The following is an 18171-nucleotide window of genomic DNA, read 5'->3' on the forward strand; positions in this document are numbered from 1 at the left end:
CAGTTGTTTCATTTGCTATTATTTTCTCCCATTCTGAAGATTGTCTTTAAATCTTTATAGTTTCCTTTGAAATACAAAAGCTTTTAAGCTTAATCAGGTCCCACTTGTTTACTTTTGTTTTTATTTCTGTTACTCTAGGAGGTGGTCATAGAGGATCTTGCTTTGATTTATCTCATTGAGTGTTCTGCCTATGTTTTCCTCTAAGAGTTTTATAGTTTCTGGTCTTACATTTAGGTCTTTAGTCCATTTTGAGTTTGTGTATGGTGTTAAGAAGTGTTCTAATTTCATTCTTTTACAATGTAGCGGTCAAGTTTTCCTAGCACCACTTATTGAAGAGGCTGTCTTTGCCCCATTATATATTCTTGCCTCCTTTGTCAAAAATAATGTACCCATAGGTGCATGGGTTTATTTCTGGGCTTTCTGTCTTTTTTATATTTCTGTTTTTGTTCCAGTAGCATACTGTCTTGATGACTGTAGCTTTGCAGTATAATCTGAAATCAGGAAAGTTGATTCCTTCAGCTCCATTCTTCTTTCTCAGGACTGCTTTGGCTATTTCGGCTCTTTTGTGTTTCCATAAGAATTGTGAAATTTTTGTTCTAGCTCCATGAAAAATGCCAGTAGTAACTTGATAGGGATCGCCTTGAATCATTGGTAGTATAGTCATTTTCACAATATTGATTCTTCCTACCCAGGAACATGGAATATCTCTTCATCTGTTTATGTTGTCTTGAACATACATATCCTAAAAAACATTCTAAAATATGTCTAAAACATTAACATACTAAAAAAATGACAATTATTTTTCATCACTAAAAAGGAGACTTGGATATTATAGGAATACAAATCTATCAATAAGAAGCTAGATTTTTAAACATGAGAAATTTTTTAAGCTTCTCAACTCCTTTCTTGTCTGATACTGAGAGTTCTATTTTACTACTTTCACTCAGTTATGACAACAAAATAATGAGCCACATACATCCAGCTTCCTGTCCCCACACCTCACAGTTTCCCAGGGCCAGACACTGAGCTCCCTCCCTGTTCAGGCTTCAGAATCTGACATTGCTCTGCCATTTTGTCTCTCCAGTCCTGTAAATTCTAACATTACAAACATATGTACTTTAAGTTCAAGATGTGCTAATATGTTGAAAGCTCTCTTGAAAATTATATAGAGAATGCATCAAATGTCTTAGGCTTATTTTACACATAATCTCTGTAGTTGCAAATTTTATCTCTGATTTTGAGAACTTTTATAACATACTTTCAGTAAATGTGCAAGTCACATTTTACACCCTGAGTAAAATCTCAAAATTCTCCAATAAATCTATGTCACAGTTATCTATTAGCAGTCATGATCTAGGAATGGAGGACTTATTACCTTATCCCAAAAAGCAGTAAAATCTTTCATGTGCACGATTGTTTTATCATCTGATGGCAGTTGAGTGGTGAGCTGTGATATCTCATCAAGTAACAAAAAGTTCTACAGAAAAAGGAAAAACATAGACAGTTTAGTCTGCGGTATGAAACACAAACAAAAATAATTGCTTCCCTGGAATTTGCAGTAAAAATCTATACAACCTACAAATTGTTTTGCCATTTGTATTTGAAGTGTTGGTTCACATCAGAACAAACTACTATATAGATAATATACACTATTATTACAGCATATAGTATGTACATTCATAATATAGTACATATAGTATACATAGAGTTCTTTATATAAGGGAGTGTGTGTGTGTGTGTGTGTGTGTGTATAATGTGTGTATATGCATGTGTATATATGACATAAATAGAGCGCCTGGCCGTGAGTCTATCTGCAACTTTCTCAACATTTCTCAGTGTACAAATTTTTCCCTAAGGAGAAAATATAGCTCTAAAATCCAACACATTTAGAACCTGGATATTTATATTGCTTTAGTCTTGTGTTACCAGCAATAAACATGGGAGCTGACAGGAAATTATTCCATACATATTTACTGAATCCCACTATGCACCAAGCACCATGTGACACTGCTAGGAACATAGAGAGGAAGACCATTCCCAGGCCTTCTTCAATCAGGTGGCACAAAACAGTCTGGAAACACAAGACCTACAGCAGAGATGCTGAATTAAAACTCTGGCTCTATTGTGGGTCATGACCCTCATGTGAGCACTTAAGACCACTCTGCTTTTCTCATGTGTGTTAAATCAATATCACTGCTTTTCATTAACTACCACTTGTTATCATTCTAAAAAGAAAATGTTCTTATTAAATTTCTACCTCTTAAAAATACTTCACAAGCATCTTTTCACTATCACTTATCTCTTCTCTTTAGTCAGTGCCTTCTCTCCAGCTCGACAGGAATGGCTGCATCTTCCACTTCTTGCTATTTTCACAGCACTTAGCAGTCATTCAATGTGATTTAGCTGAATAAAACCAAGTCCTTTGAACCACCACAAAGCTAACATAAAAATATACCAGAAAACTCTCTCTTGCCCTGCAAATGTTAGGTGTATTAATAACTCAATGAAAGAAACTGCAGTGGTAGAGAAATTGAGTAAACAACTGAGACCACCTCCATTACCCACACCCCTAAGAACTATGAATGTGTGGCAGAGACTGCTGACTGTCCTCAAAATCTGCTCTCATTCTTCTGTGGTAACAAACCCTGGATTTTGGCTGTAAGTGGCTTTTTGGAAGAAGGGCCTCTCTCTCCAGCCTCACAAGCAGATATGCACAGCCATGTGGCTAAATCGAGGTCAGTGGAGAGTGACAGCAACCAGGACCTTCCTCCACCCCACGGCCTGGGCCTTGGAGGCTGCCAGTGGGGTCAAGGTCACATGCAGTGGAGTAACATAATAAGAGAGAAAGGGTCTGGGTCCCAACACCACGGAGGTTCACACTAGCCATGGGACTTGTTATGGGGAGAGCTGTATCACCACAAAAAAGATATGTCCTAATGCCAGTTAGCTCAAAATGTGACTCTATTTGGAAATAGGGTTGTTATAGGTGTAATCCATTAAGGTGAGATCACAGTGGAGTAGGGTGGGCCCTGAATCCAACATGATTAGTGCCCTTATAAGAAGAGAGATGCAGAGACAGACACACCGGCAGAAAACAGGCAGATGATGATGGAGACAGAGGCTGGAATGATGGCAATTACAAGCCTAGGAAAAACAAGTTTGTCTGAAACCATTTAAGTTAACAGAGCTGACAAAGGAGTCCCCCTTACAGGATTTCGAGAGATTGTGGCCCTGCTGACACCTTGATTTCAGACTTGTGATTTTAGGTCTTGTGGTTTGTGTTACTTTGTAAAGGCAGCCCCAGGGAGAGAATATAGAGCCTTACAAGGACTCTTGCATGAGAGAAAAGCAAACTATCCTTGTAAGCAGGTTTAATATGGGCAATTCTAGGACCCAGAGGCAAACCAAATCCCTACCAACACAGGGGCAACTGATAAAAGCTTCTGGGGATGTTTGAGAAAGAAAACATTTGAATAGGAACCTACTCCCCTAAAATCATAAACATACTTCAAGTCCTTGACATTCTCATCTATCACACCACAGAGCTACAAATGTGACTGCAATCTTCCTCTTCCAAAGAACAATTGGCAAAAACTGATCATGAAAACCTGCTTCTGTGCAGGAAAAAGAAAGCAGTACCGTTGCATCTCTCTCAAAGACCAGCTGTCAGGAGATAAGATCCTCTCGTTTCCTCCTCCTCTCATCCAGGCTCACTGAGAACCTAACATGGGGCACAGCTACTCCTCCCTGCCCCGAGCCTGTGTCCAGCAAGGGGCAGGATGGATGGACGGTGGTCTGAGGACTCCTCTGCAGGCTCTCAATCACCACAGCCTGAGTTCTGTCTCCACATCACCTCTCCCATCATCAGTCACGTAGCAGCTCTTATCTGTTCTGCCACAGCTCATTCATCTCCCAATTTTCCTTTTCTCTTGAAGCAACATAATTTCAGAGTCTAACTTACTATTAATCATTTCAAATACTGATACAATGTTCTTGGGTTTTTTCCCTAGTTCCTTCCCTGGCCCTCCCCAACAACACTCCTTCCTGATCTCTTTACAACACCTCTGAGAATGTCCACCATACTTAATATCCCCCAGTGATCCATAAGCACCTAAGTCCACACTACCCAGGTGGCCTCTGCCTGGACACCCTGAGTACTAACCCACCCACCCTTCCAGTCCATCTCAAAAGCTAATCCTCCTGGGAACCTGTCAGGACATCACCAGCTGGCACTGTCCTCCCTACCCCTGAATCCCATGAGGGATTCTCCTATATGTCACACAGAAGATATAGACACTACATCACTCACACACTTACAGACACTAGTTCCAACTCCAACAGAGACCAAGCCTTGTACAGAGTCAGCAAATCATGGGTAAGGGAAGGAATAGATTACAGGGCTCCTCAAATCCATCCAACCTGCATTGCTACAGCTTTACATAGACTGAGTAACACAGCAACAAGCAAAAAGTTGTATGCATATATTGTACATCTTGTCTAGACAGAATCAAATGCCAATTTCTGCTTAAATATGTTACCAAGACAAAAACTCAATATTCAGTGGGTGCATGTGTTCAGTTCAGTCACCCAGTCATGTCCGACTCTTTGTGACCCCATGGACTACAGCACGCCAGGCTTCCCTGTCCATCACCAGTTCCTGGAGCATGCTCAAACTCATGTCCATTGAGTCAGTGATACCAGACACCATCAGTGTGTACATAGTAGGACAGAAATTCCCAACACTTCTCCACAAATAATAGGTTTGAGTGAGGAAAGATATCACAATCTTCCGGGGGTTAAATGAGATTCCAACACATAACCAGCTTGTAAAGGTGTAAGAAGTGCTGGCTGGATTTTTTTCTAGGACTCAGGCTGATAAAAAAAAAAAAAAAAAAAAGGCCGAAAATAAAATACAGATGATGTGCAGACCCAGAACAGATCATGTGGGAAAATATCAAAGTCATAACTTCAGCCAAAAAGATTGACTTCCCAGTGGCTGGTGGGGGAAAACCTAAGCAGTTTTGTGAATAATATAACTTCAGAGACACATTTTACTGGATATGAAAGTCACTGAAGACTTATAGTGCTTTCAAAATATTTACAATCCTATTGGAGTCATTCAAAGACAAGAGCTTCAGTTCATTTTCCTTATTAAGATAAAATAGAGGGGTTTCTGGGGCCTAAAAAGTCACAGTAAATCATTCATATTTTGTACATGGGAAAAATGATATTGAAAAGCACATGAAAACAAGAAGACACAACACCATGAAGACCATGTGTAGGTCTGCCCATGGGGATGGACCACTGCACCACATCCAAGGTGGGCAGGGGTAGTGGGTTTCCTTCCTGGGGCTGCCAGACATGACGTGAGCAGAAATACTGGATGATGAACCACCTAGTCTACTGAGCCCCAGGCTTCAGGAGGCTGTGGGGCAGCAGGGCTCAATACCACACTGTGTTTTAAACTCTGCATGCCCACTACACCTCCAGCCCATCTGTGGTCAAATCTTGCCCAGTTCTGACCACCTGGTCAGTAAACTCAGTTGACCTTTTCTTCCACTCCTGAGGCCCTTTTTACCTTCTAGTTGGGCATCATCACATCTAAGTGAGAGGCAGAGAAAGGAAGAAAATGATTATCCAATAATTGCTGCTACCTGTTAGATAACAGGACAGGAGGTTGAATCCAGCCAATGGCTGCTCAGTGAGGCAGGTCTTACAGCAAACACTGAGTATTTTTAAATGCTCTCAGAATCCAAAACTAAGTCCAGGCTAGTCATCTCCTCAGATTTGGTTCTCTCTTAGCCTTCCTTATCATAGTGAATCCAGGTCATTTTACAGCCTGAAAAACCAAAGCAGCCTGACATCCACCTCTCCCCTCCCCGCCCCTAATACCCAACTCAAAATGTGCCCCTGAGAGGCTCTCAAATATGGCCAAGTCTCTCTATTTCACCCTAAACCAAACCACATCATCTCGTCCCTGGACCATGTACTGCACACACTCCTGATACACTCATCTCCCTGACTCTGCTCTGGGTCCCTAACCCACCTCATTGCCCTGTTCTCCAGGCTGCAGCCAGGCTGAGTTTTGAGATGATAAAAATCTTAATGTTTCCTGTAGGATCCTGTATGGGCCCCTCCTCAGGCCTCCAGCTCTCTACTCTGCAGCCTCAGACATTTCTGGTTACTCAAATGCACAGATCCCCCTTCTTATCCACAAAAGGCCTTTGTCACATGACCATCCCCAGGGAAATGTGAAGCATCAGCCTCCCATCTCCCACACCCCCACACATGGAATTCTCCAGGTAACCTGCTTAGCCTTCCCTGCTCAAACGTCTCAACACAACCTCCAAAACTACACCAGTGACTCTGCCAAAGCAACTCATGGCCCCTCAGACTTTTCCTCCCAAGGACTATTGACACAGAGATGCACATCAGGTATCACTGTTTCATACTTTATTAACCTCCCACTTGATGAAACATAAATTGCAAGTAGGAAGGACTTCTCTGCAGTTGCTTACCTGTCCCTATATATACTCATCTGTACCATACTCAAGGCTGCACTAGACTTGTTATTTTGTGGAATGATTGGATGAGTAAATTCAAATTTGACCCGCAAAAGTCAAGCATAAATCAAGACAGCTTTTTCCTCTCAACTGATTTTAGTTTTAAAAAGGTCCTGTTATCTTTTGCATTTGCTAAGGTACATTTTAGATTTCTTTATACAACTAGGGCAATGTTCCCAAATGTGATTTATTTTCAGGGACACAGGGACACTTACTAAAGACATAGGTAAGTTGGACCCCAGCAAAGGAATAGTGAATCAGAAACTCCAAGATGTGATAATTTAGTTTTAATAAGCACACCAGGTGATTCTCATGAACTAGAGACCTACATTCTTTATAGGGTTGTAAAACTAAATGGGTGAAGAAGTTTCTATTAATAGGATCTAAAAGAAAAAAAAAATACTTCCAAGATTACTGCAACACACCATGGAGCAGTTTCCAATGCAAACAATCTCACCACTCTTATTCTCAGCTATTTGCCCTGCCTTTACTGCAAACTACCATCAACAGATCTCTAAATTCCAAGACCACCTTCCAGCCATGAAGAGAAAATTTAGGTGTTTTTCCCAAATCAAAGGTGTGTCCTTCATCAGGACACAAAGCAGCCTGACAAAGTCAGCACAAGGAAAATTCAAAGTTCTCCCCAGATCATAATTTTAATGTTACTGCACACACCTACACAGGAAGAAGTCTCAGGCCTTAGACATTGAGTTCATTTTAGTAGAAAAGAAGTAAAAAATCCACCCAAGTATTTGAGCACAATTCTCTGAAAACCTTCTGCAGGACCCCTTTCCCACTACACTCTCTGGTGCGTCACATCATCCATCAGAGAATCAGAGTTATCACTGTCTCCACTTCAACCATGCTTAACGGTTAGGTATTTGCAGGATCCCAGACATGATGGAGCTAGAAGGTCCCTTCAGTTGCACATGTTCTGAGCATCTGCTATTTCTGAGCACTACGAAAATGAACAAGGCACTGTCTGTAAGAAGTCTGGAGTTCCAGGAAAGAAAGAAATCCATAAACACATGGCTTAGTGAGGACAATGTCATATGCAGGAGCTCAAAGGAAGATATGGGGATTCAGGAGGGTGTGATGGTTAATTTTATTAACCAGACACTTGGTAGACTAGCCCCCAGACACTTGCTCAAACATATATTACAGTGAAAGCATTTTTAAATGAGACCGACATTTAAATCAGTAGAGTCTGAGTAAATCAGATTATCCTCCATAACATGGGTAGGCCTCATCCAATTAGTCAAAGGTCTTAAGAGAAACTAGACTGACCAACTCCAAAGAGGAGGGAATTCTGTCTCAAGAGCACCTTCAGACTAGAGATGAATTTTAGCATAAAGCCTCATGGTATAAATCTTCTTTTATGATGGCCATCAAGACAGACTATTTTTGTTAAACAAGTAAGAGTGTTTCTAGTTTACTACAAGGCCCAGAAGCCAGGCCAGCAGGAGCTACATGAACACCTGGCTGTGCAGGGCACAGCTAGCTCCTCTCTTTAGAGAGTAGGTCCACCAAGTCCAGTTGGGCTGGGTTCAGATACACAGATGGATGCACAGAACAAGCAGAAGATTCAGACCTATCCCCACTCTGGATAAGATTTGTTCCCCTGATTTGACACTCCCATCAAGACCCAATGTTCCAGGGATGCCTATCTCCAATCTGCTCCCTCCTCTGCATTTCTCCAGCTTCTAGTGCAGACTGACCCACCCTGGGCCTTTGTAGGGGCCCAGTCATGTCCTGTAACTGTTGTCTCCGTCAATCCAGCCCTTATTTGATACCCATGATGTGTCCAGCATGGACCAGGCACTACACTAAAGAACCACTAGAGACAGTCTGCTGTCAAGGGGCTCAGAACACTCCCAGGGAGTCAGCATCACCCCACCTGACAAGAGGATGCTGTGCACATAGACGGAAACCCCAGATCAATGTCAACAAAAGTGCTGGGAGAGGGTCATGGGGCTGCTGGAGGCTCAGAAGCATTTACTTAAATCAAGGACAGAAGAGAAATCAATCCAAGAGGCTGAACAGAGTGAGTAAAGACCTCAAAGTAGGGATGGATAAGGCAGGTCACAGGCAAGCCCTTTTCCTCCTCCCCACCCCAGTCCCCATGTGCTGAGAAACAGACAGAGAGGCCAGTGGAGCCCAGAGTTTAAAACTTGAGTCTTCAAAAAACAGGGACTTCAAAGGTCTTCAGAGTAAGAAAAGATGATAAAAACCATACTTAATGAGATAGTCCACATGACAGAAGGTACATAGAAAGCAATGTAACAGTGGTTAAGAAATCATGCTTTGGTCAGAATCCTACTTCTGTCATTTGCAAGCTGTGTGAGGATGGGTGAGCTATTTCAACTGATACAGGAACCTGTTTCCTTATCTGTAAAACAGCAACACTAATGTTTATCCACTCAATTGCTTTCCTGATTAAATGAGATGGCATGATGCATAAAGAGTTCAAGAGGGCCCAGACCACAAGTAGATCACTGGTAGCCATGATCAAAGACAGCAGCTGTGGCAGCAGTAATAACAAAACCACAATAGGACAACACACATATGAAGCTTCCATCTGGATAGGTTAATGTGTCACTAAGAATATCACTACAGTCCAGGGATTTTCCTAAATGTCTTATTTCAAGATGTGAAAGCCATTAAAAAGGAATGTTTTAACAAGTTGCATGGACCAAGCCTTATAAATGTTGCTAGAAGCCCCCATCAGAAAGAATGGCAAACTCAGGGGACCAGAACTGACCCCATATGACTGATGTGTTTTATGGGAAATGGTTTTTTATAGCATAGAAACGTCATCACAGAAAAGACTGGCTTTTATGACAAGACCCAAAAATAAAATATAATCACATGGAGAACTAGCTAACTTCACTAGAGATCTATTACTAGTTTTCCATCACTGTGGAGAAGTAGAAACAAGTCAGATTTTTCAAAAGCCTAAAATTCATACTTATGCTTGAAATCACACTCAAGCTCATGCCCAGGCTCACTCACAGAACCATTTTATTTTAATTTTAGATTTATTCACAAACACATGAATAACTGATCACTACTGTGTGCCAGACCCTTGTCTTGGTGATGTAAATTATTTGCCCAAGGCAATTTAGGGACAGCCAGGGGGGAAAAAAAAAAAACAAAACATAGTGGGTATGGTGGGAATCACAAATTTGAAGGGAAGAGTCCAGCTAGAGACAGAATTAAGCAGTGAAAAGAGGCAGAGAGGAAAAGGCAGATCCAAAAGGCAAGCTCAGAAATTAACAAGCAAACCACCTATGCAGGAAAGAACCCGTTTCCAACAGAGAACTAAGTAAATCTTCCTGTCCAAGGAACAAGGAGCTCTCAGCAAGATTTTTCCTTCCCAGCCCAGAGAGGAATCCTGTTCACACCAGGACGGTGTACAGTCCCTATCTAGTCATTTGAGTTAGCACAAGAGAGGCAACCTGTTCACTTCTCTTGTTTTTAGACATATTAATCACCCTGACATCATCACTTGTATGTAGAGAGTCCTGTGTTGTTGCTACTGCTGCCAATAAATGAGCAGGGAACTTATTTATAATATACTCTATCAAAGAAGAGAGGGGGGTACATAAGAGAGTTTGGAATGACTACCAGCTTTGGCACAGAAAGCTAAACCTCATCTAACTGGCACACAGTCACACCAAATAAAAGAAGGCATTTTATGTGAAATACACCTACAACTTAAAAAAGTCATTTGTTCCCAAACCTTGATTCTTCGGATACTGATGATGGCCTCTGACACCTTCTCGATGGCCATGGGGAAGTAGAGGGTGCTCGTAAACCGCAGAGCCTCATACAGCGTCACCACCACAAACACTTGGCTGGCTGTAATCACCTTTTTGAGAGCCACATTGGTGATGAAGGTGACAAAAATCATGATTTTGGTTACAGCAAAAAATGATGCCAAATTCATTCCTCTAAGATAGGAACTTTGCAGAATCTTGGAAATTTCCTTCCTGGAGAGAGAGTAGAAAGTAGATTTTAAAACAATCATCAACATCCAAGGCATGAATTCAAGTGCCCTGTGTGAGTGGTCCCTTTCAAGGGAGTGGGCACAGATAAACTATCCCTCACATCATGGAAACACTACACAGTGCACACCCGGAGGTCTGCCCCCAAACCAGGACCACACTCTGCAGCACCACTTCACTCTTACAACTAAAAGAAGACTTAGAGTCACACTTTTATAAACATTTTGGACCAATGAGACTGAGTTTGAACATTCATTCAACATGCATTCGAAACCACAAGTCCTGGGCCAGGCTCCTCACTGATGACAGAAAGACACAGCCCATCACCTCCAGGAGCTCATGAACTTGTGGAGGAACAGAATAAGACACCCCAAGACTGTGACACACCAAGACATTAGACAGAGGCAGCCATACAGCCCCCACAGGAGCCCAGAGCAGAGTTGTGTAACATGGAGCAGTGGAGTGAGAGCAAGTTGCATGAATGTGGATCTTAAGAAGATAAGCTGAAGTCAGGGTTGGCAGAGGCCAGAGAATAAGGAAGATGAGAGTATATTCCCATCAGAGGGAGGGCCCCCACAAAGGTGCAAAGTAAGAAGTGACAGGGAGATACCAGAGAATTCTAAGTACCCTGTACTGGAGTAAAACACTCATCAGATATTTAAATGAAAGATGTAGAAAAATACCATAGACAAGAGAATGTAGAAAAGTACTCTACAAAGAAAACAACATAGTGTTTTCATGTCTCTGTTTGGAATGAATAATAATGATTCATAAAGTTTTGCCTGATATAGTTACATCCAATCTCTACAATCTCACTATTTGTCCTACATCAAACTATAGTTTTAGTTTGAATGTCATTGTCTCAAATATTAGCATCTTCTGTAGAGAAGGAAATGGCAGCCCACTCCAGTACTCTTGCCTGGAAAATCCCATGGACAGAGGGGCCTGGCAGGCTATACTACATGGGGTCATAAAGAGACGAACACAATTTAGAGACTAAATAACGACAACAAGCCCATCCTGTACCCTGCATTGACAATAGGCAAAAGCCACCTGCTTCAAGAGAAGAAACAGAAAAACAGGTTCTGCCCAGGATCCTGAAGTTGTACAAAGCAGAGGACGTTAGCTGGGGTGGAGAGAGGAAACTGCCTCACACACAAACTCCAATATAGGACAGATGTCATGGGCGGACAGAAAATACACTTGCTATCATCATCAGAAGCAAAGGCTTTGGACTTTTCAGCTAAAGACTGATTTCCAGCAATTAGATACTCTTCTATCTGAAACATTTAACCACCATGTCTCTGTTCATGTTTCTATATTGGATATGAAAACAAAACTTACCTTGTGGAGTTCTTTTGTAATTGATTTCCATATGTGAAAGACCTTTACAGATAATGAAAAAGCTAAGGTGTATCACTAGGTAAAAATAAACATAAAAGACAGGAAAAACTACTAACACCTTGAAATTACTGCTTTTGGGTGTTTGTGGTACTAAGAAATACTTGGAAATTCATTTCTGTATAAGAAGCATAAGCAAAGGAGAAAAGGAAAGATATAAGCATCTGAATGCAGAGTTCCAAAGAATAGCAAGGAGAGATAAGAAAGCCTTCCTCAGTGATCAATGCAAAGAAAAAGAGGAAAACAATAGAACGGGAAAGACTAGAGATCTCTTCAGAAAATTAGAGATACCAAGGGAACATTTCATGCAAAGCTGGGCTCGATAAAGGACAGAAATGGTATGGACCTAACAGAAGCAGAAGATATTAAGAAGAGGTGGCAAGAATACACAGAAGAACTGTACAAAAATGACCTTCACAATCAAGATAATCATGATGGTGTGATCACTCACCTAGAGCCACACATCCTGGAATATGAAGTCAAGTGGGCCTTAGGAAGCGTGACTACAAACAAGGCTAGTGGAGGTGATGGGATTCGAGTTGAGCTATTTCAAATCCTGAAAGATGATGCTGTGAAAGTGCTGCACTCAATATGCCAGCAAATTTGGAAAACTCAGGACTGGCCACAGAACTGGAAGAGGTCAGTTTTCATTTCAATCCCAAAGAAGGGCAATGCCAAAGAATGCTCAAATTACCACACAATTGCACTCATCTCACACACTAGTAAAGTAATGCTCAAAATTCTCCAAGCCAGTCTTCAGCAATACGTGAACCATGAACTTCCAGATGTTCAAGATGGCTTTAGAAAAGGCAGAGGAACCAGAGATCAAATTGCCAACATCCGCTGGATCATCAAAGAAGGAAGAAAGTTCCAGAAAAACATCTATTTCTGCTTATTGTCTGTGCCACAGCCTTTGACTGTGTGGATCACAATAAACTGTGGAAAATTCTGAAAGAGATGGGAATACCAGACCACCTGACCTGCCTCTTGAGAAACCTATATGTAGGTCAGGAAGCAACAGTTAGAACTGGACATGGAACAACAGACTGGTTCCAAATAGGAGGAGTACTTCAAGGCTGCATATTGTCACCCTGCTTATTTAACTTCTATGCAGAGTACATCATGAGAAACCCTGGACTGGAAGAAACACAAGCTGGAATCAAGATTGCTGAGAGAAATATCAATAACCTCAGATATGCAGATGACACCACTCTTATGGCAGAAAGTGAAGAGGAGCTAAAGAGCCTCTTGATGAAAGTGAAAGAGGAGAGTGAAAAGGTTGGCTTTAAGCTCAACACTCAGAAAATTAACATCATGGCATCTGGTCCCATCACTTCATGGGAAGTAGATGGGGAAACAGTGGAAACAGTGTCAGACTTTATTTTGGGGGGCTCCAAAATCACCGAAGATGGTGATTGCAGCCATGAAATTAAAAGATACTTACTTCTTGGAAGGAAAGTTATGACCAACCTAGATAGCATATTGAAAAGCAGAGACATTACTTTGCCATCAAAGGTCCATCTAGTCAAGGCTATGTTTTTTCCAGTGATCATGTATGGATGTGAGAGTTGTACTATGAAGAAAGCTGAGCACCAAAGAATTGATGCTTTTGAACTGTAGTGTTGGAGAAGACTCTTGAGAGTCCCTTGGACTGCAAGGAGATCCAACCAGTCTGTCCTTAAGGAGATCAGTCCTGGGTGTTCATTGGAAGGACTGATGCTAAAGCTGAAACTCCAATACTTTGGCCACCTCATGCAAAGAGTTGACTCATTGGAAAAAAACTCTGATGCTGGGAGGGATTGGGGGCAGGAGAAGAAGGGAATGACTGAGGATAAGATGGCTGGATGACATCACCAGCTCGATGGACATGAGTTTGGGTAAACTCCGGGATTTGGTGATGGACAGAGAGGCCCAGCGTGCTACAATTCATGGGGTCGCAAAGAGTCGAACACAACTGAGTGACTGAACTGTACTGAAGAAGCATTATACAAAATTTTCCTTTAAGAAGACAGTAAGTGGAAGAGCAGGTTAAAATGATGTCTTCCCGTTCTACTTAAACTTTCTGCCACATGTTGGGGGTGGAGTGCATAGTATTTAAGTTCATTGTAATGTGAAAAACTTGGTAAGACTTCAAAATTAATTCAGAAAAGTCAATTGTAGTAATGTAGGTGAACCTAGAACCTGTTATACAGAGTGAGGTAAGTCAGAAGGAGAAAAGCAAATATTAATGCATATATATGGAATCTAGAAAAATAGAACTGATGAACCTATTTACAGAGAATAAATGGAGACACAGATGCAGAGAAGAATTTCAGAGACACAAAGTGGGAGGGAGAAGGTAGAACAAATTGAGAAAGTAGCATTGGCATGTATATGCTGTCATGTGTAAAATAGATAACTAGCAGGAAGCTGCTATTTAACACAGGGAGGCTAGCCTGGTGCTTTGTGATGACCTAGAGAGGTGGAATGGGGGGGTGGAAGGCGGAGATTCAGGAAGATGGGGAGATATAGATATATATATATACATACATACATATACATACATACATATATATATATATATATATACATACACATACACATACACACACACATACATACACACACACAATTATGGCTGATTCACCTTGACGTATAGCAGAGACCACCACAACATTATAAAGTAATTATCCTCCAAAAATAATAAGTAAATTCAGTTAAAAATGTGGAGGGGAGTACAAAAATATGGTGTGACATATACAAAAACTTACCTTCTCAATCTGGTAATAAGGTCTATAAGTGACTTTTCCCAAGCATTCATTTTTACTGATTTGATGCCACTTATAAATTCACTCATGGTCCTGATCCTGTCATCTGTGAGAGCTGCAGTCTTACTCCTAAGGGGAAAGACATGAGAGATGAGCCATAGTGATCATGTACTAACTTTCTGTGGCAGCAGCAGCAGGGGGCACAGGGAGGGGCCAGAGATCAAATGATTCTCTATAGCTCTCCTGTGCTGACATCACAAGAAGGTACTACTCAAAGTACAAATGGAGAAAAAGACTTCTAGGAAGTCAACAACTCAGCCTAATTCAAAGACTAACTCAGAGAACTTGCAGTAACAGCCAAGGAAGACCTGAAGTGAGTCAGATACAAACCATCTGCCCAAGAAGATGGAGGTTGAACAGGAAAGGCAGAAAGGAATCTAACAGGAAAACAGTGTCTGTGCTGTAATAAAATAGGAGTAAAATTCTGGGGAACAGAAAAGATGAGGCTGCTAATAACATCAGGAAAGGAGAACAAGAAAAACTTCAGAGACCTTGTAGCACTGGAACAGGGCCTCAAAGGATAAGGAACATCTATCCACAGCAAATAGAGGAAAGAGAATTTCAAGTAAAGAAAAATACCTCACATAAAGGTACACACAGACACAAAAGAACTCACCTAGCTTCAAACAACACGCCTTCACCACCTGACAATCTGGACATGACCCACTTCCAACCCTCTGGAACCTTCCTCAGCTCTCACTCATCACCATTAGGCCCTTCATCACCAGTTACTTTTCTATCACATATGCTGCTGAGACTGTGGGACTTTATGAAAGTGAAAGTGAAGTCGCTCAGTCATGTCCAACTCTTTTCCACCCCATGGACTGTAGCCTATCACACTCCTCTGTCCATGGGATTTTTGAGGCGAAACTACTGGAGTCGGTTGCCATTTCCTTCTCCAGAGGATCTTCCTGACCCAGGGATCGAACCTGGGTCTCTCGCATTGTAGGCAGATGCTTTACCATCTAAGCCACCAGAGAAGTCCTAATAAAGACATAATTTGGCAAAATTCAGCATCCATTTAAGATAAAAACCCTCCAGAAAGCAGGAATAGAAGGAACATACCTCAACATAATAAAAACTATATATGACAAACCCGCAGCAAACATTACCCTCAATGGTGAAAAATTGAAAGCATTTCCCCTGAAGTCAGGAACAAGACAAGGGTGCGCACTTTCACCACTACTATTCAACATAGTTTTGGAAGTTTTAGCCACAGCAATCAGAGCAGAAAAATAAATAAAAGGAATTCAGACTGGAAAAGAAGAAGTAAAACTCTCACTGTTTGCAGATGACATGATCCTCTACAGAGAAAACCCTAAAGACTCCACAGAAAATTACTAGAGCTAATCAATGAATATAGTAAAGTTGAAGGATATAAAATTAACACACAGAAATCCCTTGCATTCCTACATACTAACAATGAGAAAACAGAAAGAGAAATTAAGGAAACAATTCCATTCACCATTGCAACGAAAAGAATAAAATACTTAGGAATATATCTACCTAAAGAAACAAAAGACCTATATATAGAAAACTATAAAACACTGGTAAAGGAAATCAAAGAGGACACTAATACATGGAGAAATATACTGTGTTCATGGATCAGAAAAATCAATATATTGAAACTGAGTATACTACCCAAAACAACCTAGATTCAATGCAATCCCTATCAAGCTACCAATGGTATTTTTCAGAGAACTAGAACAAATAATTTCACAATTTGTATGGAAATACAAAAAGCCTCGAATAGGCAAAGCAATCTTGAGAAAGAAGAATAGAACTGGAGGAATCAACCTGCCTGACTTCAGGCTCTACTACAAAGCCACAGTCATCAAGACAGTATGGTACTGGCACAAAGACAGAAATATAGATCAATGGAACAAAATAGAAAGCCCAGAGATAAATCCACGCACCTATGGACACTTATCTTTGACAAAGGAGGCAAGTATATACAATGGAGAAAAGACAATCTCTTTAACAAGTGGTGCTTGGAAAACTGGTCAACTACTTGTAAAAGAATGAAACTAGAACACTTTCTAACACCATACACAAAAATAAACTCAAAATGGAAGAAAGATCTAAATGTAAGACCAGAAACTATTAAACTCCTAGAGAAAAACATAGGCAGATTCATGTTGATATATGGCAAAACCAATACAATATTGTAAAATTTTTTAAAAAGTAATAATAATAAAAAACCACTCTCTGACATAAACCACAGCAGGATCCTCTATGACTCACCTCCCAGAATATTGGAAATAAAAGCAAAAATAAACAAATGGGACCTAATTAAACTTAAAAGCTTCTGCACAACAAAGGAAACTATAAGCAAGGTGAAAAGACAGCCTTCAGAATGGGAGAAAATAATAGAAAACGAAGCAATTAAAGAATTAATCTCAAAAATATACAAGTAACTCCTGCAGCTCAATTCCAGAAAAATAGAAGACCCAATCAAAAAGTGGGCCAAAGAACTAAACAGACATTTCTCCAAAGAAGACATACAGATGGCTAACAAATGAAAAGATGCTCAACATCACTCATTATCAGAGAAATGTAAATCAAAACCACAATGAGGTAGGATTTCATGCCAGTCAGAATGGCTGCGATCCAAAAGTCTACAAGCAATAAATGCTGGAGAGGGTGTGGAGAAAAGGGAACCCTCTTACACTGTTGGTGGGAATGCAAACTAGTACAGCCACTATGGAGAACAGTGTGGAGATTCCTTTAAAAACTGGAAATAGAACTGCCATATGACCCAGCAGTCCCACTGCTGGACATACACACTGAGGAAACCAGAATTGAAAGAGACATGTGTACCCCAATGTTCATCACAGCACTGTTTATAATAGCCAGGACATGGAACCAACCTAGATGTCCATCAGCAGATGAATGGATAAGAAAGCTGTGTACACAGATACACAATGGAATATTACTCAGCCATTAAAAAGAATACACTTGAATCAGTTCTAATGAGGTGGATGAAACTGGAGCCCATTATACAGATTGAAGTAAGCCAGAAAGAAAAACACCAATACAGTATATTAACGTATATATACGGAATTTAGAAAGAACGTAATGATAACCCTGTATGTGAGACAGCAAGAGAGACACAGATGTGTATAACAGTCTTTTGGATTCTGTGGGAGAGGGCAAGGGTGGGATGATATGGGAGAATGGCATTGAAACATGTAAATTATCATGTGTGAAACAAATCGCCAGTCCAGGTTCAATGCATGATACAGGGTACTCGGGGCTGGTGCACTGGGATGACCCTGAAGGACGGGATGGGGAGGGAAGTGGGAGAGGGGTTCAAAGGAACATATGTACACTCATGGTGGATTCAAGTCAATGTATGGAAAAACCAATACAATATTGTAAAGTAAAATAAAT

The 18171-nt window shown here is 40.9% G+C and overlaps 1 protein-coding gene across 1 annotated transcript in view; it reads right to left on the reverse strand.

Moving 5' to 3' along the window:
• LOC113902492 (multidrug resistance-associated protein 4-like) overlaps positions 1-18171 on the reverse strand; it is a 276118-nt gene that overhangs the window by 218455 nt on the left and 39492 nt on the right. The window contains 3 exon segments of the mRNA XM_027557827.1: positions 1376-1477; positions 10306-10555; positions 14722-14847. Coding sequence (XP_027413628.1) covers positions 1376-1477; positions 10306-10555; positions 14722-14847 — 478 coding nt within the window.

Source organism: Bos indicus x Bos taurus, chromosome 12 (assembly GCF_003369695.1).
Source record: "Bos indicus x Bos taurus breed Angus x Brahman F1 hybrid chromosome 12, Bos_hybrid_MaternalHap_v2.0, whole genome shotgun sequence".
NCBI classification, from domain to species: domain Eukaryota; kingdom Metazoa; phylum Chordata; class Mammalia; order Artiodactyla; family Bovidae; genus Bos; species Bos indicus x Bos taurus.